This window comes from Hippocampus comes, unplaced genomic scaffold, assembly GCF_001891065.2.
Source record: "Hippocampus comes isolate QL1 unplaced genomic scaffold, H_comes_QL1_v1.1 scaffold285, whole genome shotgun sequence".
NCBI classification, from domain to species: domain Eukaryota; kingdom Metazoa; phylum Chordata; class Actinopteri; order Syngnathiformes; family Syngnathidae; genus Hippocampus; species Hippocampus comes.
This window is the reverse complement of record NW_017805073.1, coordinates 366,331-394,294: the sequence shown is the minus strand read 5'-3', so window position 1 is coordinate 394,294 and position 27,964 is coordinate 366,331. Positions and strand designations below refer to the sequence as shown.

At 44.9% G+C, this 27,964-nt stretch overlaps 3 protein-coding genes across 6 annotated transcripts; 1 reads left to right on the top strand and 2 right to left on the bottom strand.

The window, feature by feature from the left end:
* Positions 1-215: 215 nt before the first annotated feature.
* Positions 216-15,681, top strand: LOC109512815 (vasoactive intestinal polypeptide receptor-like). Of its 2 annotated transcripts, XM_019864825.1 has the most exons (13): positions 218-469; positions 2,009-2,102; positions 3,283-3,396; positions 8,309-8,418; positions 8,488-8,585; positions 9,801-9,930; positions 10,831-10,984; positions 11,829-11,889; positions 12,322-12,388; positions 12,458-12,549; positions 12,876-13,005; positions 13,444-13,485; positions 13,606-15,681. In XM_019864825.1, the coding sequence occupies exons 1-13, from the start codon at positions 410-412 to the stop codon at positions 13,795-13,797; spliced, it is 1,344 nt and encodes a 447-aa protein (XP_019720384.1). In that variant the 5' UTR covers positions 218-409; the 3' UTR covers positions 13,798-15,681. The 2 variants fall into 2 exon arrangements, with proteins under 2 accessions (XP_019720382.1, XP_019720384.1); XM_019864823.1 differs by having other exon boundaries at positions 216-469; positions 13,444-15,681.
* Positions 13,499-27,925, bottom strand: hhatla (hedgehog acyltransferase like, a). 3 transcript variants are annotated; one of them, XR_002167597.1, is made up of 14 exons: positions 27,744-27,925; positions 26,851-26,963; positions 25,776-25,843; positions 25,557-25,670; positions 25,003-25,023; positions 24,585-24,779; positions 24,297-24,506; positions 23,878-24,049; positions 23,299-23,443; positions 23,173-23,208; positions 22,887-23,088; positions 22,642-22,783; positions 21,814-22,282; positions 13,499-13,509 (listed from the first exon to the last, which is right to left on the bottom strand). XR_002167597.1 is itself a non-coding variant. In XM_019864821.1 (13 exons), the coding sequence occupies exons 2-13, from the start codon at positions 26,954-26,956 to the stop codon at positions 22,140-22,142; spliced, it is 1,554 nt and encodes a 517-aa protein (XP_019720380.1). In that variant the 5' UTR covers positions 26,957-26,963; positions 27,744-27,925; the 3' UTR covers positions 21,516-22,139. The 3 variants fall into 3 exon arrangements, 2 of the variants coding, with proteins under 2 accessions (XP_019720380.1, XP_019720381.1); XM_019864821.1 differs by lacking the exon at positions 13,499-13,509 and having other exon boundaries at positions 21,516-22,282; XM_019864822.1 differs by lacking the exons at positions 13,499-13,509; positions 25,003-25,023 and having other exon boundaries at positions 21,516-22,282.
* On the bottom strand, positions 16,320-20,165 carry klhl40a (kelch-like family member 40a). The gene is made up of 6 exons (XM_019864820.1): positions 18,864-20,165; positions 18,594-18,754; positions 17,921-18,028; positions 17,641-17,826; positions 17,177-17,326; positions 16,320-16,573 (listed from the first exon to the last, which is right to left on the bottom strand). The coding sequence occupies exons 1-6, from the start codon at positions 19,962-19,964 to the stop codon at positions 16,462-16,464; spliced, it is 1,818 nt and encodes a 605-aa protein (XP_019720379.1). The 5' UTR covers positions 19,965-20,165; the 3' UTR covers positions 16,320-16,461.
* Positions 27,926-27,964: the final 39 nt, after the last annotated feature.

Here is a 27,964-nt window from a genome sequence, read left to right as displayed (position 1 = left end):
TGCTCTGTAAGTGTACCTAATGCTGTGGCCGCTGAAAGTGCAATCGTGACCCACGAGCTTCCCTCGGCGGTCGTATATTATCCCGTAACACAAACAGCGGATTCAAATAATACATTTAAAGCAACAAACGATGGAGGAAGTGAATTGGAAGGTGTGCGGAAGGTGTGCCCTGCCGCCCAGAGGGCGGCTTCCATTGGTTACTTGTCACTTGGGCGCACTTAGTGGGAGGAGAAGCGCTTCGCCGAAACGCACTCGTGCATTCGCGTTGCTCTCCGCGCGCAAGAACGCACAAGTCAGCCAGGAGGAATCATCCTAATCCAGTCCTACCGTATATATATTTTTGACCAAACATATATTCTTCTTCTTTTTTTTTTTTTTTTTGGCTGAGCAATACACGTCTTTAAGGGATATGTTTGCGGAACTTTCGAGGAGCTTTTTCATCCTTGTGTCCTGCATGCTGCCGCAGCCCGTGAGTACAACTAAACACACCACTGACCTCCTTTCGGGAAACGCTCACCGCGTCCGCCAAATAACGTTCGTCTATATGGAACTTTGCAGCTGTGATATGCGCACACGAAGCAGGCGATTAGTGAACAGTTTGTTTTGGATGCATTGCGCGCCGTTGTGACCTCAGGAGAAGAGTGACGGAGAAAGAGGAACAGCGCAGTCATACACCCCGACAATGTTTTGTTTCAATAACTTCTTGATATTTTTTTTAAACCCGAACAAAAGAAACAATATCCCCCTGATGGTGTTTTTCTAAACTTTTTTGACCTGAGGGATTCCGTTGTCTTGCTCCATCATTTGTCACATGCACATGGACTCAGTCGGCCTTTGTGATGGGCATCGACCACCCCAAACAGTCTAATGGTCTGTCACTGACACTCATGTGTTTTTATGCCCGGTTCGGATCAGGGATGTAATGGTCCGCTCAACACGACACCATGGCAACAGCCTCCTTTGTCTGTCTCCTCACTTAGTGGTTTCCAGCTACATCGGTCTCCTGTGGAGAAGCATGTATGATTTATGCGCGAATTCAACAGTCAGGGGTCAAAGCCCAAACAGAGCGCTTTGCAATGAATGTGGGCAATACTGTACACCAGTCTTCGGACATCATTCGATTTATTTGTCAACAACACAATTTATCTTTCCGTGTATTTATTGGAGGAAAAAACTAAACAAAACCCCCAAATATCACAAAAATAGTGTGACCTCCCCGTAAACTCGCTTCAAATAATGACTTCCGTTCAAAAAGACACTCAACTAATTCCACGTTGTGTTACTGAATCAGTAAAAGCGTTATACTTCAAATCGGTCTCTTGATGAATATTATGAAATGCACTTGTGCAAATGAAGCCTCCCAGTAAATGCCATACCCTTAATTGATGCCTGGTACTCTGTCGAGATGATATGGTTGTCATGTTTGTATAGTCTGAAGGACAGGACAGTTTCACTGTTGCCAACAAGACTCACGCCAATAAGACGAAACACAATTCAACAACAATGTATCCCCCCCCCATATATAATAATAATAATTATTAATATTAATGCCTTGGTCTGCCCCTTGCTGTTTCTCAATGGCCATTAAAAACAGCATCCACACAGTATTGTAAGTACGTTCATAGAAAAATGTACACTATACACCATATGTCAGGATGGTTTCATGGAGGGCCATGCTGACAAATAAATAGTGCACGTTCATTTTTGCCCGCAAAGGGAATTCTAGAAAATCAAACCCCAAGCTATTCTGAGTACACTAACCTGATAGATTTCCCAGTTGGACTCGGATTGCAATAAGGAGTGCCGCGTATCGAAGTATGGTGTTACTCTCCGTGACTAAGAAATGAGGAGGAGGAAATTCACAGCTGCTTCACGTCTGGATCATTTTCGGGAAACAATCAATGAGATTTCACCTCGATATGAAAAGCACTCAAGAAAGAATTTTCATCTCCTCCCCTGCACTTGAGGTATCGCGCCGAGAACGATGTGGCGTATGTTTACTTTGCAGGTGTTTCCCATGCAGAATCAGATGTGCGACGTGATGACGGAGCTCGACAATGAGAAAGAGTTGTGCCAGGCTCAAATTGAGAACAAAACATCAGGTATGTCGCCTGATGGAACGCCGACCTTTATTATGTTCTTTCCCCATTCTTATTTGCTAATTCCACAGAATGTCAGGATGGAAGTGACAAAACAGGCTCAAAAGACAACAAACGTTGTTCAAACCTCCCCTGGCATTGTAATCTTGCGTGGTTGCACACGCTTTTGCTCCTGCTGCCAGACCCTCATCATGTGGGCTTAGCTCAAATCCCTAAATAAACAAACTCCGCTGATCACAGTTTTTATGTTAATGAAGTGTCCCTTAAAGAAACAAGATGGCGCGACGGTACTTCCAAACAATTGTGTTTGCTTATAAGAAAACAATATAGGAATACCTGGATTGCCGATTCCTCGACCAGCCCAGATCGCTTGCTGCTCCATAAGCAAAAGTGGTGGAGCGGATTTAACAAATTGAAGTTGTCTTTAGGAGTGGCCGGAGTTGGATACGATGAGAAATGAGCTCATCAGGAGGCACGGCCAAGTTTCCTCGAAATGTACATTTTGGAGACAAAGTGAAGGAAACCCGACTTGGATGTTTTAATACAATTCAGAGGACCCTGCTCACAAGACATTTATGGACATTTCACCTTCTTGAATGCGCGTCCTTCTGTTCCATTGGTTGAGTATTTTTTGCACAATTTCTCTGACAGGCAACAGAGTGGAATAGCCGTTAGCATATCAACTACGCTTGTCATCTCGGTTTTGGCTCCCCAAAACATGCCAGCCATTCATTTTCTCGACGTCCTGAACCTGTTCATGGTCGCCTTGATTCATTTGTTGTTTCATCTGCAGCTCATTTTTCCTTTTCTTGATTCCCTGAAGCGTTCACGCCACTATATCACCAGAGCAACGCCGTTCACGTCAACCAGGCAAACGCTAAACATTTCACCGAAAAAATAATGAGCAGATGTAAGTTGATGTGCGGTGACCCACTTCTGTATCCTGAGATCAAATGCTCCGTGGAACGTCCCGGCCAACTGATGAATTCAAATCAGAGTGTGTAACAAAGGACGGGGGGGCTTTTGCATTAGTCATGGTGGCAGCTTAGTGTTTACTCCTGTGATGAATCTGACATTGGGGCTGCCATGGGAACACTAATTCTGATGCTGAGCAACTTTGACGGTACAAACGTTTCCATATCTCACAAAGGATTTTTACTTTGATTGTGTGCGTGTCATCCAGGCTGCAGCGGGATGTGGGACAAGATCACCTGCTGGCCAAATGCTGACGTTGGGGAGGTGGTCACCATCCCATGCCCCAAGTATCTCTTCTACTTCTCCAGGGAGATTCCAACACGTAAGAATCGCATGCAGGCTACGTAATATTACCCTTGAAGGGGAAATGCAGTCAAAAATGTTTTTTTTACAATTTGTTCAATGAATCGATCTCTACGATGATTCAGTGGGATAGTCCCGCACCGTTGTCATATTTATGAATGAAATACGATGACATCCACCACACATGTCCGCGGAGCGCCAAATCTGTCAGTCAAATACACCAAAATCACCGTAAACCACCCGTGCCAACATTTAGACCTGCTTTTCGGTAGTCTAAAAATTGTGTCTACTTTTTTACACCAAATTGGCACGTATGTTGGAGTAGTGTAATGGAAAACGCCCTTGGTCTTTCCGAGCGCCTCGCGATGTGTAGTGTGGTCTACTAAATTCGCAAACGCCAAACTTACACTTTCCCTGACATGGAAATGAACATGTGACCATTTTTTACTCCTCATACAGTCTACTTTTTGCGACCGAATTGTCAGATGCATCGGGGGCGCGGTAGCTTCGTGCGCCGGAACACCCAATGAGGCACCAAACACGGAAGACTACACTTGCACCGGCATAAAAATGAAGTTGCGGCAAGCGCACGGGCACCGGTCTACGAAGATAGGGCCCTTAGTGTTACAAATCATCAAGCCATAAAAAGTCGTATACTGTATTGGACTTCAGCATAAAGCGTGCAAGTTGATGGAGATGCAATTTGCAGTATTTATTAGAGGTCAGCGATCCGCATCTCATTTTTCTGCACTCATAACCTCCCTTTTATAGGTATTTCGAATGTTTGCCATCGTTGACCTCATCACATCAAACGGCACAGGATGTCAGATGATAACAAGTATATTTTATCTTTCTGCTTGCTGATATACCCCGCCCAATAGAGCACAGCATTAAATCACCCGGTATGATGGCACCAAGTCAAAAAGAGAAAAAAAAAAATTTCTCAACTCAATTATGTACATCACCCTGTCTCATGAGAGATGCGCTGTGTGTTTATTTATCCATTTACGCTGCTGTAATCCAAGCTTCAGCCTCATGGGGACACAGCTAATTATGTGGAAGTGACACCGCAGAGATTTCAATGCTTTGTAGAGCAGCGCGTTTGAGATTAGTCTCACTGAGGTTTGCATGTATTGCAATTTGTCATAAAGCATCGTGCCTACTTTCTTCCGTGCAATTATGCTCAAATTATGCTTTTCATCCGCATGGGAGTGTAGTTCATTACCCTTGAGAAATTAGCCTGTTCGAAACATGAAGGCGCACAGCTTTAATTTGGTGTTTTAAAAGGCCTTGTTCGTTGTTTTTATGATGCATTTATGAAAAGCTTTCCGTAATTATGGCTCAAACATCAATGATCCAAGAATGATTGCATCTTTGTGTAGCTATTTGATGACATTTGAAATAATTTCAAATGGCTCATTCCCATACCCATAGATGGACTTGGTTTCACCCTTTATCTGGCAGAGAAGGATATCTGATGACTCGGATTTAGATGTTGAGGGCGTTTCTTTTTTTGACAGTCATCAGAAAAAAAGAATCAGAATAATGAAAAAGTTCAACATAATATTAGACTGCACCCTCGGATAATCGCGGGAGATAGAGACCCGCTAATAGTGAAAATTCTCTTACGCACATTAGAAATGCATTGAAAAATGTATTGTAGAAAATGTTCAAACGTTCTGCTGTTCAGCATTTCAAATGTCCGCTCGTGAAACGCCCATTTCGATGAAATAAGTAGCAGTATTTTTCGGAAAACCAAGATTACAAACTCCAGGCATGTCAAGTTGAAGGTTTGATCTAAATGGTGACCTGAGCAGAGACTGTCAAGTTGGGGAAGGAGTCCTTGGATCCCGCAACGCATTACGCGCTGCTTACGATGGGGAACGTGCAGGGAAGCCACGCCCACTGAGGATTTATCACCAGCAAGTGAAAGGTTGGTTGCCTCAAAGACGAGTTTCCCGGGTCGCGAGAGGGACCTGAGAATGAAGGGAGCTCCGGGGAAAATGGGAAAAGAAGAAGAATCCCGAATTTGGAAGAGAGAGGAATATTTTTAGGCATATGTTAAAAGAGCAGAGACCGGCATGAGACAAGGGGGGCCTGAAAGAGAGGAGGGGCCGGCCAAGGGAAGTGAACTCACTTCTGCTTAAATCAACAAATCATTGCAGGTCTCTGCTGGAGGAACTTGCTGTGCTCAGGTTATTTTGGGAGGACTTGGATTCAATACATTCTGTGGCAGCTGGGTGACAACCTCGTGCATTTTATTCAACACACCCGAATGCATCCAGTTGAGTTTTTCCAAATGTCAGTTGCACTTGGCCAAAGCTCGCTGTTATTGACACTTTCCGCGAGTCGGCCCTCTAATTAGAGCAAGCATTACACAACACGGCACCGTTGACATTTTGGGGTCAATTCATAAATGTAGCTGAGAGAGAAAGGATACCATTCTTCGTTGTTACAGTCGAATCTCGTTTCAACGTAGCCCGTTTACGTTTTCAGCGCTAGAGCGTTCACGTTTGAAAGTCCCAATTTCACGTCATTCAGTTTCCATTTGCCGATTTTGCTTGCAACGAACACCTTTAGAACTTCGTTATAACGACCGGGTTTTTCCCACAAAATAATGAAAAAGCCTTCCTTAGAACGAACCGTGAGAAGCTAACAACCTTGCTCATGAATAAAATGTACAGCGCGGGATTCCCCTCCGATGATTAGCAACATGGCTGATCGGACGCGTACGTTGTTGCAGCTTCTGGAGGCACAGCGCACATCGTCTCAGAACATGTCTGGTAAATAGAAGCACAGCTCGCTGTTTGTAAGGGCTGAAATTGTCTCTCACTTAAGAAAGGAAGCTCAGTCGAGACGACGTAAATTGACGACAGTTGGCTTCGTCGGCGGCACTGGCAGTTGCCTACGCCGGGTAACATTTGCTGACGGAATGTATTCAGAGATTCAGTAGGAACGCTCCAGTTGTTTGTTTCCTGTCTTACAAAATCAAAATCTCCTCATAATGTATATACGTAATTGACATGTTTACACTGTATTACACGTTCATGTTTTTTCGCCGATAAATGTTCGTACTGTATTATACATCGTCGTTGGCGGCCATTTTATGAGAAATGTTTCTGACGAACTACCGTTAGAACGTGCAGATTTGTTCCGTCCCTCGAGGTACGTTGTAAGAAGGTTCGACTGTATTCTAGTTATTCTAACAATAAGTTACAGTATTTACTCTCTTTTGAAAATATTGCACTTCACCGTCAACAACCTCAAGATTGTTTTGTGCGGCATTAGAAATGAGCTGCAGCTAATCATTTGGATGCCTATGGAACCTTCCTGCATGAGAGGTAAGGTTATTAAAAAAAAAAGAGAAAGAAATGAAATCAAAACGATACTGGGTGATTAACTCGTTTGAGCTCGCCTAGTTGTCGTATATGGCACAGACTTGGGGGATGATGAAAGCATTCTTCTGGCAGCCCCTCAAACATGCCAAATCCAGCGGGTGCACGAGCTAGAACAGCAGGGGCTTATCATCTCCTTTGTGTCCTGTCATGTTGTTTGAGTGAGCTAAAGCTCCCTCTTCTCAGGTATTTGGGAGTCCAACATATTCTAATGCCAACAATTTCGAAGAATTGGATTGTTGGTCAATTCCCATCTTGGCCTGCCTTTGATGAAGGCTGCGGCGCGATAAGATTGGGAAATAACTGGAATGTAAAGCTGTAATCAGTACATGGATTCTTTTTGGCACCCTCCTTTCTTTGAAGACAGGGGAAATGTTTTTTTTTTCTCTTTAACATCCTGCATATGTTTAAGACAGCAACCAACACAAATGTCATTGTCTGCTTGTTATCCCTGTTTGAAGAATAAGATATACCTCATTTGAATTTGATGTAGAGTTACAAGAAAGAGATATTTTGGGGCTTTTGCGAAGCTGGCTCAATACCTAAAATGTGCACATCAAGCTAAATGTGATGTGTCAAAGGCCCCATCACAAACTTTACGTCGCGGTCAAAGGAGAGAAAAAACAAACAAAAAAGCAAGTGAGGAAATGCTGCATTGAATGCTGCTGTTTTGTGCTTGGTGCCATTTCAGCAACCCGGGAAGGGACTCCAAACACTGTGCTTACCGTCTCGGCCTTTTTACAAGGAAGGTCTTGTGGCAACATGTGAGCGATTGTGGGCTTAAACCTGGATCAGTCACCCTACAAGGCAGGAAATGACCGGGTCCAGTCACTGTGTACAAACACAAGGCCAAAGTCGGCAACTTGGGGATGTCATCAGTGCCATGAATGACTCAATCGCACATCTCGTAAAAAAAACAACAAAATCATCGGCCAGCGGCCCCGAATACATGGCCTGCTTGTTTTATTTTCAGCTTTCTTCCACCACTAGTTCAATTCCAAGTTCACGTCGAGGAAATACTGTACATATTCCCCTCATGGGACTAATAAAGGACTTATTTCTCGATTCTGGGATCTTGGCTAGCATGCTTTCTGAGCTTTGGTTTCCTGTCTGAAGACCATCGGTGTATTCTGAGCTCTGTCGTCTTTAGTGCCGTACCTCAGTGAGCTCTTCCTCAGATCCTACGGCAACGAGCCGACTCTTCTCTGTCAGATGTACGTGAACCTTTGCCTTGTACCCCCGCGGGCTGGGCAGAGTAAAAATACCTCATTGCCCGACTGACTTCTTGGGCTTTTCTTCAAGTCGGAGTAATTAAGAGACAGATAGAGGCAAATGCATGTGGGAACTGGCCTGGTATCTCTGAGCCGCCGGGACTGCTGATCCCCTCCAGTCATACTTCCCATTTCCTTTTAGCATTTGGAGGCATTCCAGTGAGAATCCATCCCCGCGCCACATAATTAAGTGTGAGCGAATGCAACGGTTGCTTTTCTTGGGACTCACACAGCTGCAACTCCTGTCTGTCATTCTGCTCATTAGGTAACCTGTCCAAGACCTGCACGGAAGACGGCTGGACTCCGATGAGCAGTGATTCCTATGTAATAGACTGCGGCTATAATCCCAACAGCACGGTGGATGATGATGATACGGTCGGTACGGCAACCCAAGCTGGCGTCATCCCACATTATTGGCGACTCACTATATGTGTCTTCTTGCAGGGAGACTTCTTTGACGCCGTCAAAGTTGGTTACACCATCGGTCACAGTGTGTCGCTTAGTTCGCTCACCGTCGCCATCATCATACTGTGCCTCTTCCGGTAAGGAGATTTATCGAGACGCTTCTAAATGTCCCGTGCTGACGACCGAGCACATTTCTTCCCTTCCCTCCATTGGATGTGATAAAGCCCACCTCATTTCACATCTTACTTCCATGAAGTTGTTTTTCACGTCGCGTGACTTACACCCAAATGCTGTTGCAACCTTTGACAAACAAAGAAGTGCGCTGAAAGCACCTATAAAGTCCATCCACTTAGCGAGGGAGCCGGCGTTGTTCACAGCATGTTTCCCCTTGACCTTCTGTTTGCACACAGAGAGTATGCGTGTGCACGAATAAATGACACAAGCCCAAATCGTTAGAGTAAGTGGTGAGGGGGGGTGTGGCCACTAATAAACACATCATTCTTCTCAGCCGTGTGTGCACGGCTGTGCAGGGTTGGACAGCAAGGCTTGTGTTTACGTCTCACTGTTCTAAAATGCCAATGGTTTGGACTATGGAGGACAAATACAGGATGTGTTTTCTGTTAATATTGGGCAGCTGGATAATGTTGTTCGGGATTGCACCCGACCGTCAGCGAGGACTCGCGCAACGGTTTATGCACTTCACCCCCACCGTCCCCCTTACCAGTTTGACATTCCGAGAACTGGTGCAATACATTGGGCATGATACATTTTATTTTATTATTCCCAGGGATATGCTTTATCTTTGGAGTCTTGAGTTGCATGAGGAATGAAGTTTTCGAGATACAAGCCGTCATTCGGTAGATTTGTTTTTTTTTTGTTTTTTTGGGGGGGGGGTAATATTTTGACTTTCAGCGCCACCTTGAGATACAAGAGCTGTATGGTTGCAGTGAACTATGCTTACTGCACAACGAGCAGCAGTTCGGCACCCGCACAGCTTAGTCTTAAAATTCTCTAGCATAATGCCGATGTTAATACATAACGGGAAATACCATGGATAGACTAAAAATAAGCATATTGGTGGCAGTGTTTTAACACTTTAAGCAATGAATGTTTGAACGGAAACGGGGGAGTAATACAAATATCACACTACTCGCATGTATTCTTTATCCTCAGTGATGAACAACCAATAATGCTGAGGATTGTGACATCATTTCACATGAAAAAAAATATGCTTGCATGCTTGGACACAGACACACGGACACGCACAGGCACACGCACACACACACGCACAGGCACACACACACACACACACACACACACAAAGTGTACATCGAAGTTGTGTTGTGTTCCAGGAAGCTTCACTGCACAAGGAACTACATCCACATGCATCTCTTTGTGTCGTTCATTCTGAAAGCCGTCGCAGTCTTCATCAAGGACGTCGTTCTGTATGACGTTGGCGAGACGGACAGTTGCCATTCATCTGTGAGTATAATATCGAGGCACTATTTAAAGTCTGACTCTATTGACCCGACCCTGAAAGTAGTTCCGCTTTGTCGTTGACTGCATTTCTCGGACTCGATTATTCCCTCCCATGAAAGCGTTGTCTAGAAGTTTGCTTAACCTGACACTGGGTGCAGCACTGTTTGTCAAATCCTCTCCACTCCTCAGAGTGTTCCCCATTCATTTGTCCAGCAGGATGTTGTGAGAGTTCCTGTTTGCTGAACTTTACGCCTGAACTTTTGTCAATAAATCACATTCGCTTCTGCTACGGTCTTTTTGTTCACTTCATGCGGCGCTCTGATTAGAAAGACAAACCATGCCAGAGGACGGTTGGAATAAGCAGTTGAAGCTACTGGTTTTTGAACTGTTTAATGTAGGGAGGCGACTATTTTATCTTTATGCACCGGATCAAGTTACCGGCGTCAGATGTGCGTGTCTCGGATCTTGCCCCGGTAGAATCCATTGCTTGATTACCTGAGTTGATTAGATCTGCTGGCTATAAATCACCTTTGCAAGCCTTAATGTCAGAGCTGAGATATTTCCTCCTCCGGGTCCGCAGATTTTCCCACTTCAAACACAGCTGCTCCATGTCTCTGCCATTTGTGAACATTCCAAGTGAAATGAACAACATTTTAGAGATCAATTTACAGTTTACAATTCGGCCTGTCAAAACACCCTGAAAAAAATCACAGGAAAAAAAAGAAAAGTTCTGACAGTGACCAAATTCTGAATTAAAAGTTGCTTTTAAAACAACAACAATTCAAATAATGCACCGTCTGTGTCGCGACACTCACTGGCCACAACACTAAGTGCGCTTGCTCAATGTAATGAGATCCAACAGAAGAGCTTGACCAAAAATGACCAACTCTGGATGATTTTCAGGTGGGCTGCAAGGCAGTGATGGTCTTCTTCCAATACGCGATCATGGCCAGTTACTTCTGGCTGCTGGTGGAAGGCCTGTATCTCCACGCTCTCCTCGCCGTCTCCTTCTTCTCAGAGAGGAAATACTTCTGGTGGTACATCCTGATTGGCTGGGGTATGTCAACGTACGCCGATGTCTCACATTTCGGAGGTCACTCAATGCCTGTGTCAACGCTTTTCGGGCAGGGTGCACACCGAATGCTTTTTTCGGTAAAACAACCACCGCTGTGCGTTCAGCGAATGATGCGGCGGCGATGCTCGAGGATAATAACCGTGCCTTCATTTGCATATGGATCAGCATTGCTTTAGTTTGGTCTGCAGCAGGCAGCTGCGGTTGAAAACAGCCCACTTAAGTCATCCCATCTAGCCGTGGCAGACATAACAATCATGAATAGCCATCAAAGCAATCGAGCCCTCGGCGTGCATTTGTAATGTCGGCAATAGGAACCCTGAATGGGAAAAGGATGAAAGTTTGTGGGTTTAAATACGGGCGCGGGTCTTTCTCACTGGAATTTTCATATGAGCTCCGGTGTGTTGATAGGAGAATCTCAATTGCTAATTGGTGTTTATGTGAGTGGGAATTGCTGTGTTGTTTGTGTCTCGGGATTGGCTGGCACCCTTCTCCATTGTGGCCCAAGTCGGCTTGCCTTGACTCATCACCCGAGACCCCGAAGAGAGTAAGCGGGAGCAACCGGAGAGCCGCTTTTTCATTTTTATCCAAATATTTTCTTTGCCAGCCATTTTCCCTTCGCCACCGAAATAGCGAATAAATATACTCATAAATATGCCAGAATTGTAGTGTGTGCCAAGATGAATCGTGCTGAGACGATCCAAAACGCAACATTTCATTCCGTCTCATTCACAACCTCTGCCAAAAAGGTCATTGCCGTATTTTGGTTCTTTCGATATATTTGTCCAGGGGACAAATCTAATGATCTATTCATATTTGTCATTTGCAGTGGCTCCAACCATCTTTATCTCAGCATGGGTGATTACAAAGGCTTATTTAAATGATCTTGGGTGAGAATAACCGTGGTCTTTTTTTTCCATTCTCTTTGTCACAGTCTGTTGGGGAATTACGGCAAAGCATTAGCACCCTCTCATCTGGAGAAAAATCATTGCCATTTTTACTGTGTATTTTACAGAGCAATCCATTGTGTTTTTGTTGTCGTTGTTGCCATGCTCAATTAGCATCTACTGTTCCTAAAAACGGGATACATCGAAATATCTATATTTATATTTTTTTGCATGGTCTTTAAATGACAAATGTTGATAGCCTGCCTTTTACGTAAGTGCCCCCAGCACCTGTGGACTCGCGTCTTCCTGCCAAACTATTAGCGGTATTTTGTGTTTGATTGGCAGCTGTTAGCATGCATATAAAGATGACTCACATTGCTGATGTTATCAATATTAGCAACATTCAGTTCCTGACGATGTTGTCTTTTCCGCCAGATGCTGGGAAATAATTGATGACAAACCTTGGTGGATCATCAAAACGCCCATTCTCGTCACCATTCTTGTGAGTGACATTTACCGCACAGCTCTCGAGAATGGCGTTGTATTTAGTTGTCTGCTACTTTCTTGGCAGGTCAACTTTTTCCTCTTCATCTGTATCATCCGGATTTTGCGGCAGAAGATGAATTGTCCCGACATCGGCAGAAAGGAATCCAATCAGTACTCGTAGGTTTTGAGGGCATGTGAAATATCTTCATGCACAACACCATTTCTTTCATTCGAAATTAGTCTGACCAAGACGTAAACACGTTATCAAGTCATACTGTATAGTTTTCCAGAATCGATGCAGTTTTCAATTTTCGTGTTGATTGAAAATTGATATATACCCCCCGCCCCCCACTCCCACTAACAACAACACCTTAATTTTTGAGTGAAGCTCTCCTGAAAGAAAAGGTGTGTTGACGTTATGTAGTTTGGTGCTTCGTGACCACTGTTTTCCCAGCTCAATAAAGCGCCTCTTCATCTGAACCCTTGGTTCCCCCCCTCCCCAGGAGACTGGCTAAATCCACACTGCTCTTGATACCTCTCTTTGGGATAAACTACATCATCTTTGCCGTCATCCCGGACCACATTCACCCACAGCTGAGGATGGTGTTTGATCTTATCCTGGGGTCCTTTCAGGTAAAGATTCCTATGAGCTACAACACAAGAGATGAAAGATGAAGCGCGACCCGTCAAGACTATGACAGGTCTCTCGGCTGATGACATAAAAGAAATGGCAAAACAAACTAAATATCTGGTCCGTTACTCAAACAAAGAATGCAGCAGAAGACGGTCCGAAGTGTTTCATTTTGTAAGATTTAAAGGGAACCCAAAAAATGCAGATTTAGGCACTAGTAAATTGATGGTGAGAGCAAAAGACATGATGGAGCCCTGAAGATGGAAACAATCAGTGATGAATGGGGGTTTTAAAAAAGAATGTTATCCCCTGGGAAATTTTCCCAGAGATCCAACTTTCTGTTATCTGAGCCTCAAATTGGTCCTCGTCCCAAAGACATTATTCATTCTAAAAAATGCGTGTGCAGTCGGAATGCTGGCAACATATTCTTTCTCCGACAGGGTTTCGTCGTTGCTGTCTTGTACTGTTTCCTTAATGGAGAGGTAAGCAAAGACCAAAATAGCTGCCTAAAATGTTTACCGGCCTATTATATCACTGGCTCTCCACTTTGCGAGCGCCATCTCTCCACCGTGTTTTCTCTACCTCCCCGGCCTCCCCTGCAGGTGCAGGCGGAGATTAAGCGTAAGTGGCGCAGATGGATGTTACAGCGCTTCCTGGGCGCAGACACAAAGTACCAGCAGCCCTCCATAGGCAGCAACGGCAACAACTTTAGCACCCAGATCACCATGCTAACCAAATGCAGCCCCACCGCGCGGCGAGCGTCCGCTTGTCAGGAGCACTTCTCCGCCATCTGACACGCAAAGGCAACCACTCGGCTCCGCGCGTACCGAACGGGGTGACATACTTAAGCGGTCCAATTAGATGCGGGTGTCCCTTCAGGTCCGGAGGACCTTTCAGTTTGGTGTCATTCCTTCAACTCGCTGTGAAAGTGCGTAACTTGTTTCTTACAAAGTGATGTGCACCCATAATGGAAGACGGGTAGTACAAGTACAAGTCATAGTACTGTATAAAGATATTTCGAGAGGATTGTGCATTGATAATAAATCAAAAGTGGATGGGGAGCAAGATGAACCTTAAGTCCTAAAAAAAGGATGTGTACTTAAGACCACTTGGGCTAAGGTGTGCATGCACTTTCACCTTACAGCCCATGTTGTTTTGTTTATCGAGAAAATCCAACGTACTGGATTTTCATATCCCATCCCAAGGCATTTTTTTTATGTGACTTTATTGCTGGATGACATTCCTCAGCATAGAGACCGATAAAGCTTGCACATCTCGGATTACTGAAGCTTTTACGTATTTCGTAAAAGTTTACGTATAAAGGACTTCCATTATGGGTCCATGATACGTTGCGCTCTAAGTTACTGTATTTTGTGGTCACACTGATTGATGTCTGTTATTTTCACCAAGTGGTTCGGTCCAGAAGTATTTGGACAGCCTTTATATACGCCTCCAGAAGGCAGCCGGGGCTGAGTGCTTCTCACATCCGCTTACGGTTCTGAGATTGGGGGTTTTCGCTGGGTACTCTTGGCATCCACCCGCATTCCAAAATCATGCATGTTAGGTTCATTGAAGACTCAAAATTGTCCATTGGTGGGAATGTGAATTATTGTCGTGTCTCTGCGGCCTGATATTGGCCAGTGACCAGTCTGGTGGCGTGTCCTCGCCCAATGTCAGACGGGATAGGCTCAAGATGACTCATGGCCAGGGTTCGAAATCAACTCTTTTGATCACTAGCCAAAGCTATACTGCTGTACTGCAGTCTTAGGCTTGGAGCAGGGGGGAGCACCAAGCTCGTCAGACAGACTGTTAATATAAATATGTCATGCATCCTCCTTTGCACAGTACGTTGTCATTGTAAGTGTTGCACTGAGGCGACTCTTCATTTAGTTTAACAAAGTTAAGCCACACTTGTGATCGGCGCGTATGTGTGTGCGGTTGTTCTTCGTCGAGCTCTGCTTCTTCCGGTCGGCGGACGTGGCACCATCACGGGAAACCAGAAATTTAAAATGCAAACAATTGCGGGAGAATTGGAATGTTAATCCAAGCGATTCTCAATGACTCGATGACTGACACAATTGCCTCATGCATCACCGGCCATAATGGCGATCACTTTTTAGAAAAACTGAATGAATTTAGAACCCTGCTCATGACCCCAATGAGCACAGAAAGTTGATCGAAATGCACGGCTAGATGGATAGACTGTTGCCGCATACCCCCACATGGGCTTGCCGTATAAAACATGTTTCACAAAAATAAGGCTTTTATTCATGATTTAGTGATTACAATTCAAGATACTGAGAGTCACTCAGTGAGTGTATGTGACAACTGACTTGTTTTCGCATTTCGCAGGTCTATTTTGCGGCCTTATCGGAAAATTTGCTGTGGCTTTTTTTAAAATTTGGTTTTCCCGCGTCTATTTTGAGACACGATGTGCAGCGTAATCTCTTCTGTCGGCTTATTTACGATTTGACGATTTTGCATGCCGTATTTTTATTACACAAACACGGCAGCATCACCCGCCTTTGACCCACCAAAAAATGTTGAAAGCTAGCTGCAACTACTTGTGAGGTTTTTGCCTGTTAAGTCACCTTGTTCTTTGGTGCTGTCAATTTTATAAGAACTGCTATTGGATTCATAAAAATTAACTATTGGATAAATGCTGTCAATGTCGAGGTAAAAAAGAAAAAAACCACACAGGGACCGAGTCAAACTATCACTTCACATCCCCAGGTCAGCGTTTCCCCTGTTTGGGTAATCTGATGAATTTGGTTGAGTCTATCAGTAAAATATCAGCTGCTTCTTGGCTCTGGGCTTGTTTGATAAGATCCACAATGATTTGATTCCTCTAAACAGCGCATTTAATGCCACATCCTGCTCCGTTTACGTAAACTCACTGAAAGTACCTCAGACTAAACGTCTCTCGCTCGCGCACGCACACACACACACTGTGCACTGAGACTACTTGTAAATAAGGGGAAAGTGTCCGTTTATGGCTCGTTTTATCGCGACGACTTCTATGCTCAGGTGTCAACTGGAAATCAATGTTTACTTTTTAAGGCTACATATTGTTCACTCCTGGTGTTTGCATGATGTCAACAGTGAGTGTGTCGTCTACGGGGTGCCCTGTAAATATTGTGTAAAAACTGCTTCCTGTATAGTATTTGGAAATTAGTCGACAAAATACCTGTGCAAGATGAATAAAACTTCAACGGTTTGCACTTTGGATCTGTTTTACAAGCTCATCGCTGAACGGGATGCAAACACTCTTTTGTTTTATTTCTGTTGTAAATGTAGAACACAACATGGACGGCCGGATGTGTAAATCGACTTTTATGAAATCCGTCTGGCATTTTACGTTTCATTTCCATTCTCTTGACTCATCCCCAGTGACAAACACGCGTGGTTTGGCTTAATCGGTACACCGTCTCTGCTCACGGCGCATTGTCACCGTTGCGTTATAATTTGGTGAGGCGCAGAGTGTTGAGACGGACCGGAACGATGGTGGCTCCCCCCGCGTAGACAATTTCACGCAAAATCCCGCTCCAGCACTTCTCCGTCTCGTCATATCTGTGGGAAATATTGGCCTTTTAAAAATGTCGCCACACACAGTGCAAGGATCATTGCTTTCATCTTAAAACGGAGCGAACGCAATAAATGAAACGCGGAAAGGTCACGCAGGGGAAATGGACAAATGCATGATGGCGTTGAAATCGTAAAATACGCGAACAACTCCCAAGTAATTCTGGGGTCCTGTATCGTTTGTTTTAATTGTAGCCTGTGTGCGATTGCAAACCTGTTTCACTGATTGCAAGCTTTAGTTTGTTACACGCATCAGCTTTCATATCAAATGAAAATAAATCATTTGTAGTCGTATTCCAAACACTCCTTTGACAATAACCGTGTTTGATGTGATTGGCTGGTGGAAGCTCAGAATGTCCAACATGATTTTGTATGAAGAATTTACGATCCGCACAAGGGGTCTTGTGTGTTGTCACACATGTTTTTCATAGTTTTTGGAGCAAGCCTGCAGCAAAGGGGATAAAGTCGGGATGTTTTAATAACTCCTCTCCTCTGCTTTACTGATACTCTCCTGCTTTATTTTTCATATCTTTAATCAAATGATGATGACTAGTGAGGGAGCGTGACCCTTGTGCGGTGAGGTCTTCCTACCTCCAGATGTCAGTCATTTCTGTTGGGACGGGCTCCTCGCTGGCTTCGCCGGGCATCATGGCAAAGCCCCCCACAGCGTACAGGGAGCCCCCCGCGGACATCAGACTGAGGGAGCTGCGCTCCTGAGGGAACTCGGGAAAGTCAGACCACCTATAGGCGACACACACACATAAAGAGAAGATGGTGCGCGATTCCATTTTAGTGATGGTGGCGACAAATCACGAGAGATGTCTCGGGGCACTTTTCCTCAGGTCATAGACCACACATCTGACTTATTTTAAAAGATGACCTGAGCCCCAACTGAACTAATCCCCACCTTAAAGCAGTTGCCGTGTTCCCGTGACACGCTCATGCAGTCATCTTCTCTTTTATGGGATGATCATTTGCTACTATTCCCGTTTCACGAGTCATTTCGTCCCATGCGGACAGATGCTTCGCCTCATACTAAAAGCTGTCGTGCTTACTTGTTGCTGGCTATGTCATAGACCTCCACAGAGCTGGTGAGGCCCGTTTCCGTAACTCCCGTCACAACAAAAATCTGATCCTTGTGGACTTCAACACCGAACAGGGAGCGGGCTGTTTTAAGGGGGGCCAAGTCCTTCCACTCAAACTTGGTGGGGTTGTAGACACAGACTCTCCTCATGCACTTCCTGCATCAATAGATCAAGGCATGCTGAGCAATCATGATGTGAAATGAAATGTTACAATTCCATTTTCCAGCTCCAGATTATGAGTACCACTTACTTGCTTTCCGATTTCCCACCAATCACATAGACCAGCCCTTTGTGTGATACAGTCCCATGGCCGTACACAGCATATGGAAGCGGGTCTGACTCCCCCCATTTGAATGATCTGGGGCGGGGGGAAAGAAAGTAGTCAAAGCACTACTCTTTGAAGATCGACTTTAACAAAATTAAGAGTAGTAAACACGGTTGTTTTTATTCATTTTTGTAGGGACACACATTCTGGGGCAACGTGCTTTTGATTAAGAAATTAGAAAGAAATGAAAAGATAGTGATGGCCTTTCTTTGACCCTGCGCATTGAGGAAGCTTTTTTTTTATATATACACCGGTGAGTGGATAGCAGGAGCGACATACAGGAAGAATAGGTTCAAGACTACGACTGTACGGTAAATATTGCAAAACACGGCCATTGACCCATTTATTTAAGATAGCGCTTATCCATGTTTGGGTCATGGGTGAGCTGTAGCTTATCCTACTCGACTTTGGGCGAAGGGCAGGGAATAGTTTGGACTTCTCGTCAACCGTTCTCGGGGCCAGAATAAATCCATAGGAGTCAAAAATAGTCACAATGAGCCGGCAGCTCAGCATGAATAAGTGAAATTAAAAAAAAAACAAAGCCCAGTTCCAAAAACCTACATGAGTTCAGATTTCTCACATCACTGTCTGTACTTACTGTCTGTCATAGATCATGACTGAGTCCAGAACATGCTCCCCTTCATTCAGTTCCTTGCCTCCAACAACAAAGATGGAGTTCTCCACTTCTGCCATCCCAAACAAGCAGCGAGGGTTGGGCTGGGAGGGCATCCCTAACCACTCGGAACTTACGGGGTCAAACTGGGAATGACATTAACCATGCCAAAGTAGGAAAAGGACATTGACTGGAAATATGCGTACATTGTTACGATTTCAAACGGCTCGAGAGGTCCCTCGGTTGAAACTCTACCTGTAAGAAGTAAGAACTGAAGGGTTCATCTTGGTTCTCCTCATTGTAGAGAAGCCCGCCCACGACAAACACCTGGTTCTCCTTGGTCACCAGGCTGCAGTGGTTCTTTGGAATCTCTCTCGAGTCCGACACCACAAAGCACTCATTTGCAACGGGTTCATAGGCCACGGTCCCCGTTTCGCTGATCATGAGGAGCAAGTCCATCTCAAACATCCCAAAACGGGGGTTGTTGTTGAGTATTCCTGGCAGATAACCCTCTTCATCCTCCTCACTTCCTTCTCCCCCAGTTCTTTCCAACTTGGGTTTTGGCAGACGACCTCTGTGAGCGTCCTTAACCAGATCCAAGTCTTTCTTGATGCCCTGGTCGAACCGGATGTATTGATGGCGTTCCACTTTTTCTTTAAAGTAGTCCAAGGGCATCAACCTGAAGCGAATGCAGTGCAACAATTTTGGCAGTTCCTCGACCCTTTTTTTCTCGTCGTGTGCGACCCAGTCCATCAGCGATTCAAACACCAGTTCTTCCCGCTCCACGTTAAGCGCATCCGAGTTGATGATGAGTGCCAGCTCGGTCGCGGCGAGCTGCAGAAAATCCTGGTCCCTGATTACGACCTGATAGCGTTCACAGATGAACTCCTGAGCGGTCCAGGCGAGCCTGGGACAGTCCAGCAGCAGCCCCAACCTGAAGATAGCCAAGCAGTTGCCTAGCACCAGTTTTTCTTGAAGGTAGGACACACAAACAGAGAAGATGGACGGGATCTGGTACATGTTAGCAACTATGAAGATGTCCTGGACGTTCTGTTCTGTCAAATTAATGTCGGAGGTGTAGAGGTAGCGCAAAATCTTCCCCATCGTGCTGGGCTCGACATCTTTGAGGATGACGTCACGTGTCTTGCTCTCCTCCAGGTCGGACAGGAACATAGCCTTGAAGAAGGGACTACTGGCTGCTAAAACCAAGCGGTGGCAGGGGAACTCCTTGTCCTTGACTTTGAGGACGCAGTCCACAAACTTGTCATTCTCCAAGAGGTCACACAGTCCGTCTTGAAGGAGGATTTGCTGGTACATCCGAGGCTGCTCTGTCGGGTCTACGGTCAGAGCGGCCATTTTGTTCTGCTACCTTATCCCGGTTTTGCAGGAAGGAGAAAAGAGCGTCTAATCATTGCCTACAACTGAACACGACTGTCAGCGCTCACATCCCAGATCGTTCTGCTAAGCCGTCGCCGGTTGGCTGCAGCTGTCAGTGGCTGTCACTCACCATGGTTATTTATAGATGGAATACTCTCAAGGCCGAGGAATCCGTTTGGTGGATCGAAACAGGGCGAGGAGGGGCGGGGGCCCCACCCAACCTTTCACTACGTGGAACCCACAAACAGCTGAATGCCAAACAGTGTGGACACCATTTTATATACGGCACGATAGCTCATCAGGAAATTACTCTGTTCGGTCACAGGCTGTTTATTTCAATGCAAATCACACAGCTAACTCTGGCTCGAAAAGAAAAAACAGTCATGGTCTCGGAAGAATCATGTCATACACTAAATCAGCTCTTGGAAGACCATTGTGACAAAATAATAGACACCAATGAAAGCATTAAGTGCAGGTTTGAATAGCGTTCAGGGTTTACTGTAGTGCATATATAAGCCACGGGTCCACCAGGATTTTCTTGCCTCGCTGCCAAGTTATGCCAGCGCTCTATGGTGTGCCCAATGTGAGTGAGTAGGTGCCCAAATTTTACAATGTGTTTACAAACGCAACAGGAAAAATTTATTTGTTCATTCATCAGTTAAGTTAATCAAACATGAAAAAAAAACAGTAGGAAGAGGCGTGCATGGATGGCTAAGACAAGAGTGTTTTGCTCGGATGTAATGTGTGAGGGGTGGGATGATGATGTATGATTGCATGTATGCCCCTTACTCTATGACAAATTTCTCCTCAGGGAGGCCAATAAAGAGAAACCTGAGCTGCCCCATTACCCCGACGTGACTCCCTTGCCTGCAAGTGAGTGAAATGATTGCTTGTGTAGTGTGATGCAAGCAACTTGAGCATTACACAGCAGAGTGTCAAATGAGTTTCCCTTCGGGGATCAACAAAGAATAATGATGGTGATTTTAAACGGCATTTTCAATTTGCAGCATTGGCATGGGTAACATATTAGGACAAGGTTTGATGTTTAAAAAAAAGACTAATAATTAATATGAGATTGTTGTAGACCATCGCTTACTGTCAATAATTCCAATCTAAATTTGATGTTGAATAACTAAACGAGTGAAGGACAATTGTTGTTTTTAGAAATGCATTTAAAAAAATACACCAAATACAAATTCGTGGCAAATGTGTCATCTTTCACAGCAAACTGGAAAAGGAGGTAGTGGTTAATCGGGTTCAGAGTCACCAGAAGAGAAGGATAGATTCAATAAGCGGCGGATTTGTCTGGCCTTTAAAGGTTTCGTTTAATGTCATTGGGAGAGTGGAACGACGGTAATCAAATTTGCCTAAACGAGGCCATCTTGTGGTCAGAGAGGGTAACGCCTGATTCTGTGACAACAACGTCACTCGATCGAATTCGAAAACAATCGGAGGCGCTGCTGCTGTCCGTCTCAACTACACGGGTAACTGCATCTCATTTTAACTCTTTGTGCTCCAAGAAATAGATGATTTCGAGATGGAACAAAACTTTATTTTTCCTTTGCTCTAAAGGCCGACCGAGAAAAGGCAATGTAAACGTGTTTGTAACACCCCAGGCTTTGGTTACAAATCGGATAAGCTTATTTACCTTCATTGCTACATGTGCAAAAAAGAGGTTTGAAGAAAAGTGACTCCTGCAATCAACTCCCATTGTCAAGACAGTGGCTCTCATTTTCCAGTGGGGACAGTACATCAAAAAGATCCAACACATTCTTGGTCGACATAACTAAGCATGCTTTGAGTCTCTGGAACAGATGTTAATAAATACAATTAGCTGCATGCAACGTGGAGGACTCCACAGCACCTCTTGGGTTTATCTTGCTTCATTGCACTCCGTCAGTGGCAACTCGGTTTCATGTTTTAGCCCTTTAAAAATGTTGTGTGAATTACCGTGTAAAACATTCGCACTTGGAGTACAGTAAAATCAAAGGGTCTTTGTGGCAAACACCGTGATGATTATCACCAGAAAGTGCACTTAAGGAAACGCCTGACTAACGATAGCAAAACACTACAGCCTGGCTGTTAAAAGTCCGGTTGTGTTCTGAAGGCCGCAAGATGGAACAAACGTTGGGAGGCCTTGACTTTGGCGTCTGATTATTCTGCCTTTTCTTTGCCGCCATCAAGTGGCTTGACGGGCTGCTCGTCTTCCAGCAGCGCTTGCCGTCTTTCGTGCTCTTTGATCAGCTGCACGCCACAGTAGGTCACCAATAGCACAGAGATGGTAGACAAGGGGAAGCCTGAGTAGAAAAGAGAGGAAAAAAAAAGAGACCGTATATTATCTTTTGGAGCAATGTGAACCAGGGAGCATTAACACAGATGGAAACAGATTCAGAGAAGCAAGATATTCCCTGTCCATATATTATATCTACATATATTTGATGTTGTCACCAAAAAGAATGAAAAGAAAATTACGCAACAATTAATTTACTTACTTTAGTTACTTTTGTGCGTTCATTTAGAATCAGTAATTCCACTTTTACCAGTCATCATCTTTTTTTTTTCAGTATCTTCTACTTGCGAACAGCGTCTTAGTACTTTCGGCACCTCTAAAAATAAGGCATGTTACCAAAGGGATTTCATTGGGATTTTTCTCTACCTTTGAAAATCAGTCTTCTTCCAACCAATTTGGCAAATTCCAAACTGTTCAAGGAAAGAACATTGTAGAGGACAATGGCCCAGAAATTGGCAGCGTTGAACAGACCCCGGATTCTACGTGACATGGCTTCACCCATACAAACCTACATGACGATAGGGATAAAATGCTTAGTCCACACAAACGTTGTGGCCAGTAAGGGGAAATTGATTGTGGTTGTGAAGAGTTTCTCGGTTTATTTTTCTCACCTCCATGGTAGAAAATGGCGAAATAGAGAAAAACTTGGCCACCCAAAGCTCAAAGTTGAGGCCGAAGCAGTTGAAAAAGGACCAGATATAAACCAGTTCACACGGGCCGAGCCATAGCGCGGTGATTGCAAAGGTGCTCATGGTGGCCAGGAGCTCCTTGAGGATTTTATCGTGATCTCCGCCAATGTAGTCGTAAACATACCTGAGAAACATCCGGTGAAGAAGTCATTCGATGATGGTAATCAGCGATCTGTGTTAGGTCAAGAAATTCGATCACAATACTCACTTGCAGAGCCAATCGTTGATGCCTCTGTCAAAGTGCCTAAAAAAAAACAAATCCAAATGGTGTTTGACAACGGTCCACTTCCAACTCTGTATCCAATATGAAACGCATCAATGCGTTGATACTCACGTCTCGGCAAAGACATATAGCATTGTGATGCATTTAGGAGGCTGAGGGGGGTCGAGGTGGTCCAGTGTTGCCACCGTGTTAATGACGCCAAACATCACAGCCGCTTTTAACCAGTCATACACCAGGTTGAAGTAAGCCAGCCCGGCTGCAAAGGTAAACACAAGTGAATTCCCCACTAAGCTCAGATTGTTCTTTCTTGTGAAATAAAGCAATAATCAAAAGCAATCAACCGTCAATCAAAGTGACGGACTCCCAAGAGTTGAATAAACATCAATAGCAGAAGTAGGTCGTTTTTATCTTGATCACAATGACTCAATGAAAACGCTAAAACCGAAGAACTTCTGCCAAAGAAGTAAAAGCATTCTGATCAGCTCAGGACACACGCAACCAATCACACAGACAGTCACGGAATGGGAATTGATCCCACGCTGGCGGCCTCATCCATCCATCCTTTCATTTTTTCCATACCACTTATCCCTGTGATGGACTTTGATGCGACGTGATGGCTGGAACGTACCAACAAACAACATTCGTCAAGAAAAGCTCGTCTCCAACCCCGTAGACAGACAGCATGCTCACCCAGACACCAATCAGAAAGTCGGGAGACCAACTTCATGTCACCGGGGATTGTCAAAATGTAGAGATAGTGGAATGCAGCATCCACCGTCAGGATCACCGCTAGGTGCAACACGGCCTTGGTGGTGATGTTCCACATCTCCCGCTCTTTGCGGGTCAGCTTGGTGTTGTTGGCCTGGAGAAGCAAACAAAATGTTACGTCAACGTTGTCTCTGACGATACTTCCTTGCAGTTGTCACAAAAGGTGCCATTCAAGATGGGATCAGCAGCACTACACGAATCTATGGAGTAGAGGAAGTGCTGTCTCGTCTGTAAGGTATTCATTGCCAGAAGGGTACCCAGGTCGCGGACGGAGGATGGACCGGCAAAACAGGGTCAAGTGCCCATCTCGGAGTGCTACTGCCCTTTTGTTAATACATTACCTGTGCGTGATACTTGTCAAAGGTCATGACAGGCCCAAAGAAGAAGAAGGGGAGGTAGAAGTTGTATTTCAGCAGGTCACAGAAGGTGTAGTTGCCCTCTTTCTTCTCACAGTTCTCCAAAGCAAAGCTCATACAACGCATGATGGTGAAGCCGCAGCCGCCGTAAAAGAGGACGTCTTGCAGGTCGAAAGAGCCGGTCACCAGTTTTTCCTGCAGGTGTCATTTTGAACGATTGATTTTGTACGTCAAAGGGTCATATCAAAACAGCTGGCAAATGAGAATACTGACCTGCCAAGAGTTGTAGGGCTCCAGCTTGATGGAGGCGAGTGTGGCCAGGCCTGCAGCGAAGCACATCCATTTGGTCTTGAACACAGCGACACCGTACAGTACGGTGCAGTGAGACAGAACTAAAGCCGTGAAGGTCCAGCCCATCGTGACCAGGACCGCCAAAACACCGTACGCGCAGAAGACGAGCGATCTGTGCTGTGGGGAAAGACGAGCCACTATTACCTCGACGCCGTGACTTGAGATTTGTATTTTTATGACTTGCGTTGACAAGAAAAAGACTGTTAGCGCCATAAGAAAGGGTTATACACCACAACGGACAAGTGTTTGATCAGTGAGACAAAAAACTCGATCTACAATGAGTGAAATGAAACAACACAAGTGTTATGATGGCAAACACTCACAAGTATAGTAAGGTTACCTTACATCCATCTATACCAATCTTCATTGTCGGCATGAAACAAGACAGAAAATAGGTTTAAAACACATTGAAATGTTTTAAACACGACGGATTTCACAGAACATCTGAACTCCGTGACGCTCAGCCCACGCGCATGCAAATGGGCGGCTCCCGCTAAATTGAGAGCCGCCCTCTTGGGGTAAAACGAGAGAAATCATGAAACCCCAACTGCCCCAAAAGATGCTGGCCCACCGGGCATCTGCCCTGCAGGTCACATGGCCAGTCCAGCCTACGGGAGCGATTTTAAGTGTGAAGAACAATAAACATGGGAAACATCAAGTGTTTTGAATTGCAATGAATCCGTTTCAAATACATTACAATGCAGCCGAGTGCGGGGCTCGAGTCTACCTAGAAACATCAACACCATGCACAAATATTTCATACATGTGTAAATCGAGAGTTTACACAAAGAGGTAAATATACCTGCATGCGCTGCTACGCCATGACAATCCTCATTGACTCTTGCCGCGAGACACACACACACACACACACACAGAGTACACACATGCATGCACCTTTGGGGCCAGCAAGGTGAAGATTTTGGCAAAAATCACATGGCCGCTGAGAGCAAAAAGAATGTGATTGCGGAATGTCGAGAACCACATCACCCATTCAAAGTCTGCAACGTCCTGCGCGAGGGGAGAGAAACATTTGGTACGTACAAACAAGCAAAAACGTTCAAGATCGTGAATGATAAAAAAAATACTAATCATCATATACAATCGGTAAGTTACCATTTTCCTGCCAAAGTAATACCATCCTGGTTTTACGCTTCCCTTGAATGCCTTTCTGCTCACATTTTCTGAATAAAGAACAAAAATTTGCAGAATAAGTACAGGGACGCACGCATGAGGTGGACCTTGTCAACGATCGCCTTGAATAGTTTTGCCGATTAAGACTGTCAGACGATCACAAACCAAAGTGTGACGAACTTTGCTTTGCAATCAAGTAGCCACTGTTTGCAGAGTTCAATGGCGACCAAGCAAGAGACTGAGATTTGAAAGATCGGCAAAGGAAAAGCACGACATATATTAGGAAATTGTTGCATAGAATTTGGAGTGTGAAAGCACTTGAGTCCAAGTGACAAAATAAGATGTTACGTAACGGGATCACCGTGATCTTCTGGGCTCTTAATGCAAATGTTACATGTTGTTGGAACCTTTGGTAAATACGGTGCAATTATTAAAAACTGTACTGAGCTGAATCTCTGTAGTGATTTTGATGTTGTTTATTAAATACAGAAGACAAAAGACAATTGGACGACCGTACGGCAGCAGCTTTGCTTGATTAGCCGAATGGCTATCAAAGAGGGAAAAGCCTCTTACTTGTGGGCACGCAGCCACATTTGTCATGCCAGGAGACAGAGTGAGTGCGGCAGGACGCCCTCAGCTTTTTAACTCCTCTCGGAAGGAGCAGCCATATGTGAGCATTTCAAGATTCAAATAGTAAAGCTGACAGAATTGTAGCTTCTAAGTGCTGTGGAAAAGCTCGCCGCACTTTCTGTACCATTCCCCGCATTACACTTGGGCCATTCAAGTCTGTGTGATGAGTTTACCGTTGTGCAAAAACAACCGGCATTGTTTCCGTCTTAACTCTGTGAAAATGGTCAGCCGAGTGGAACTGTGGATGTGAATCTGACAGAATTTCATCCAGAGAGTAATCGCTTTATCCTTTCATTCTCCTCATATTAATTGAAAGGTGTTAGGGAGCGGCGGTGCCTAAATCTCCCAACCGTTGGATGCAGTTGAACTGAACGCTGGTCAAAAATGGTGCGTTTGGCGATGATACAGTTTGTTTTCTGCCACTCACCGCTTGAAGCCTCAACTATCCAACTGGCGGCCCATGCCAAAGCCCCGGCGAGTACGGCAATGTAGAGATACAGCTCATATCTGGGGAGGCCAGCCTTGATCCCCATGCTTGATCTTCACAGAAGAGGCCCCAGTCAGACAAACATCAACCGTACAACGTTATGAGGGGGTGAACCACAAAAAGGAAAATACGCAGCTGGAGACATATAAGAGGGTGTTTTGGGGATATTTATTGCACCACTGTGACCACTTCCAGATAACACCTGCAACTGAACAGGAGTGGGCGCATGCGTATGCTACAAGTCAATAGTTTCCAGCAACATTTTATCAATACAACTTCGTATAACAACAATAACATGTCAGGCTACAAACACATGACGGTGTTTAAAGGGTGCACTTGTTAAGGTCACATCCAGACGTTTTACAAGTTGGCATTGCACTGTTAAGCCTTTAGGAGCGACAGGACGGTGACTTAAATAGGATTGCAGGGCTCCGGCTCCTTGGAATCAGCATGGTCAGCCGCGCAACCTTACCTCTCTCTCCTATTATAGCCCGAGCAGTTGGTGTGCAGCTGCAGTGCTATGTGATATGAGCAGGGGCTTCTCTTCACTTCACTTGCTAATGACATGAATGACCAAGAGCGGCGCATCCGTTTGCAGCATTGAGTTATGCATTATTTTTGATATATTATTGTACTTTGTGCTTATGTTAAAGAGCGTTGGACAAAAAAAAAAAGTATCCTTCTTGCACAATGCCAAGTAACCATGGTAAAGCAGCAGGAGTGCCGCAAAGTCTCCTGCATACAAACTGTGAGGAAGTGTTGTACTGCTGTATGCAGAGAGCTGAGAGCACCCCGGCTTTGATTTCATCTTTACTGTACAAGACTTTACTAACCTTGTGTCCGCTTCACACAGCCAATAGAGACCGTCTCCTCGAAATGGAGAAGAAATAAAAGTAAAGGGGGGTGGAGGAAGGCGGCTAGATCATCCGTCTTGAGGGGGCTTGCTGCTTGCTGCCCGCATTTGTCAGCCTCGGCCAGTCAGGATGTTGCAGAACTCAACGAACGGAGGAGGTAGAGGAGGGAGGGGGTGGAGTGGGGGGGTTTATATTTATCC

Coding starts and splice junctions, on each gene's coding strand:
- LOC109512815 (XM_019864823.1), top strand. CDS start 410: ATGTTTGCGGAACTTTCGAGGAGCTTTTTCATCCTTGTGTCCTGCATG. Junction 3,397..8,308: donor CTCCAGGGAGATTCCAACAC/GTAAGAATCGCA, acceptor TCTGCTCATTAG/GTAACCTGTCCAAGACCTGC. Junction 11,890..12,321: donor GCTTATTTAAATGATCTTGG/GTGAGAATAACC, acceptor CTTTTCCGCCAG/ATGCTGGGAAATAATTGATG.
- hhatla (XM_019864821.1), bottom strand. CDS start 26,956: ATGGGGATCAAGGCTGGCCTCCCCAGATATGAGCTGTATCTCTACATT. Junction 25,671..25,775: donor ATTACTTTGGCAGGAAAATG/GTAACTTACCGA, acceptor CCCCTCGCGCAG/GACGTTGCAGACTTTGAATG. Junction 25,024..25,556: donor TCACCTTGCTGGCCCCAAAG/GTGCATGCATGT, acceptor CCGACAATGAAG/ATTGGTATAGATGGATGTAA.
- klhl40a (XM_019864820.1), bottom strand. CDS start 19,964: ATGGCCGCTCTGACCGTAGACCCGACAGAGCAGCCTCGGATGTACCAG. Junction 18,755..18,863: donor TCAGTTCTTACTTCTTACAG/GTAGAGTTTCAA, acceptor TGTCATTCCCAG/TTTGACCCCGTAAGTTCCGA. Junction 18,029..18,593: donor GTCATGATCTATGACAGACA/GTAAGTACAGAC, acceptor CCCCCGCCCCAG/ATCATTCAAATGGGGGGAGT.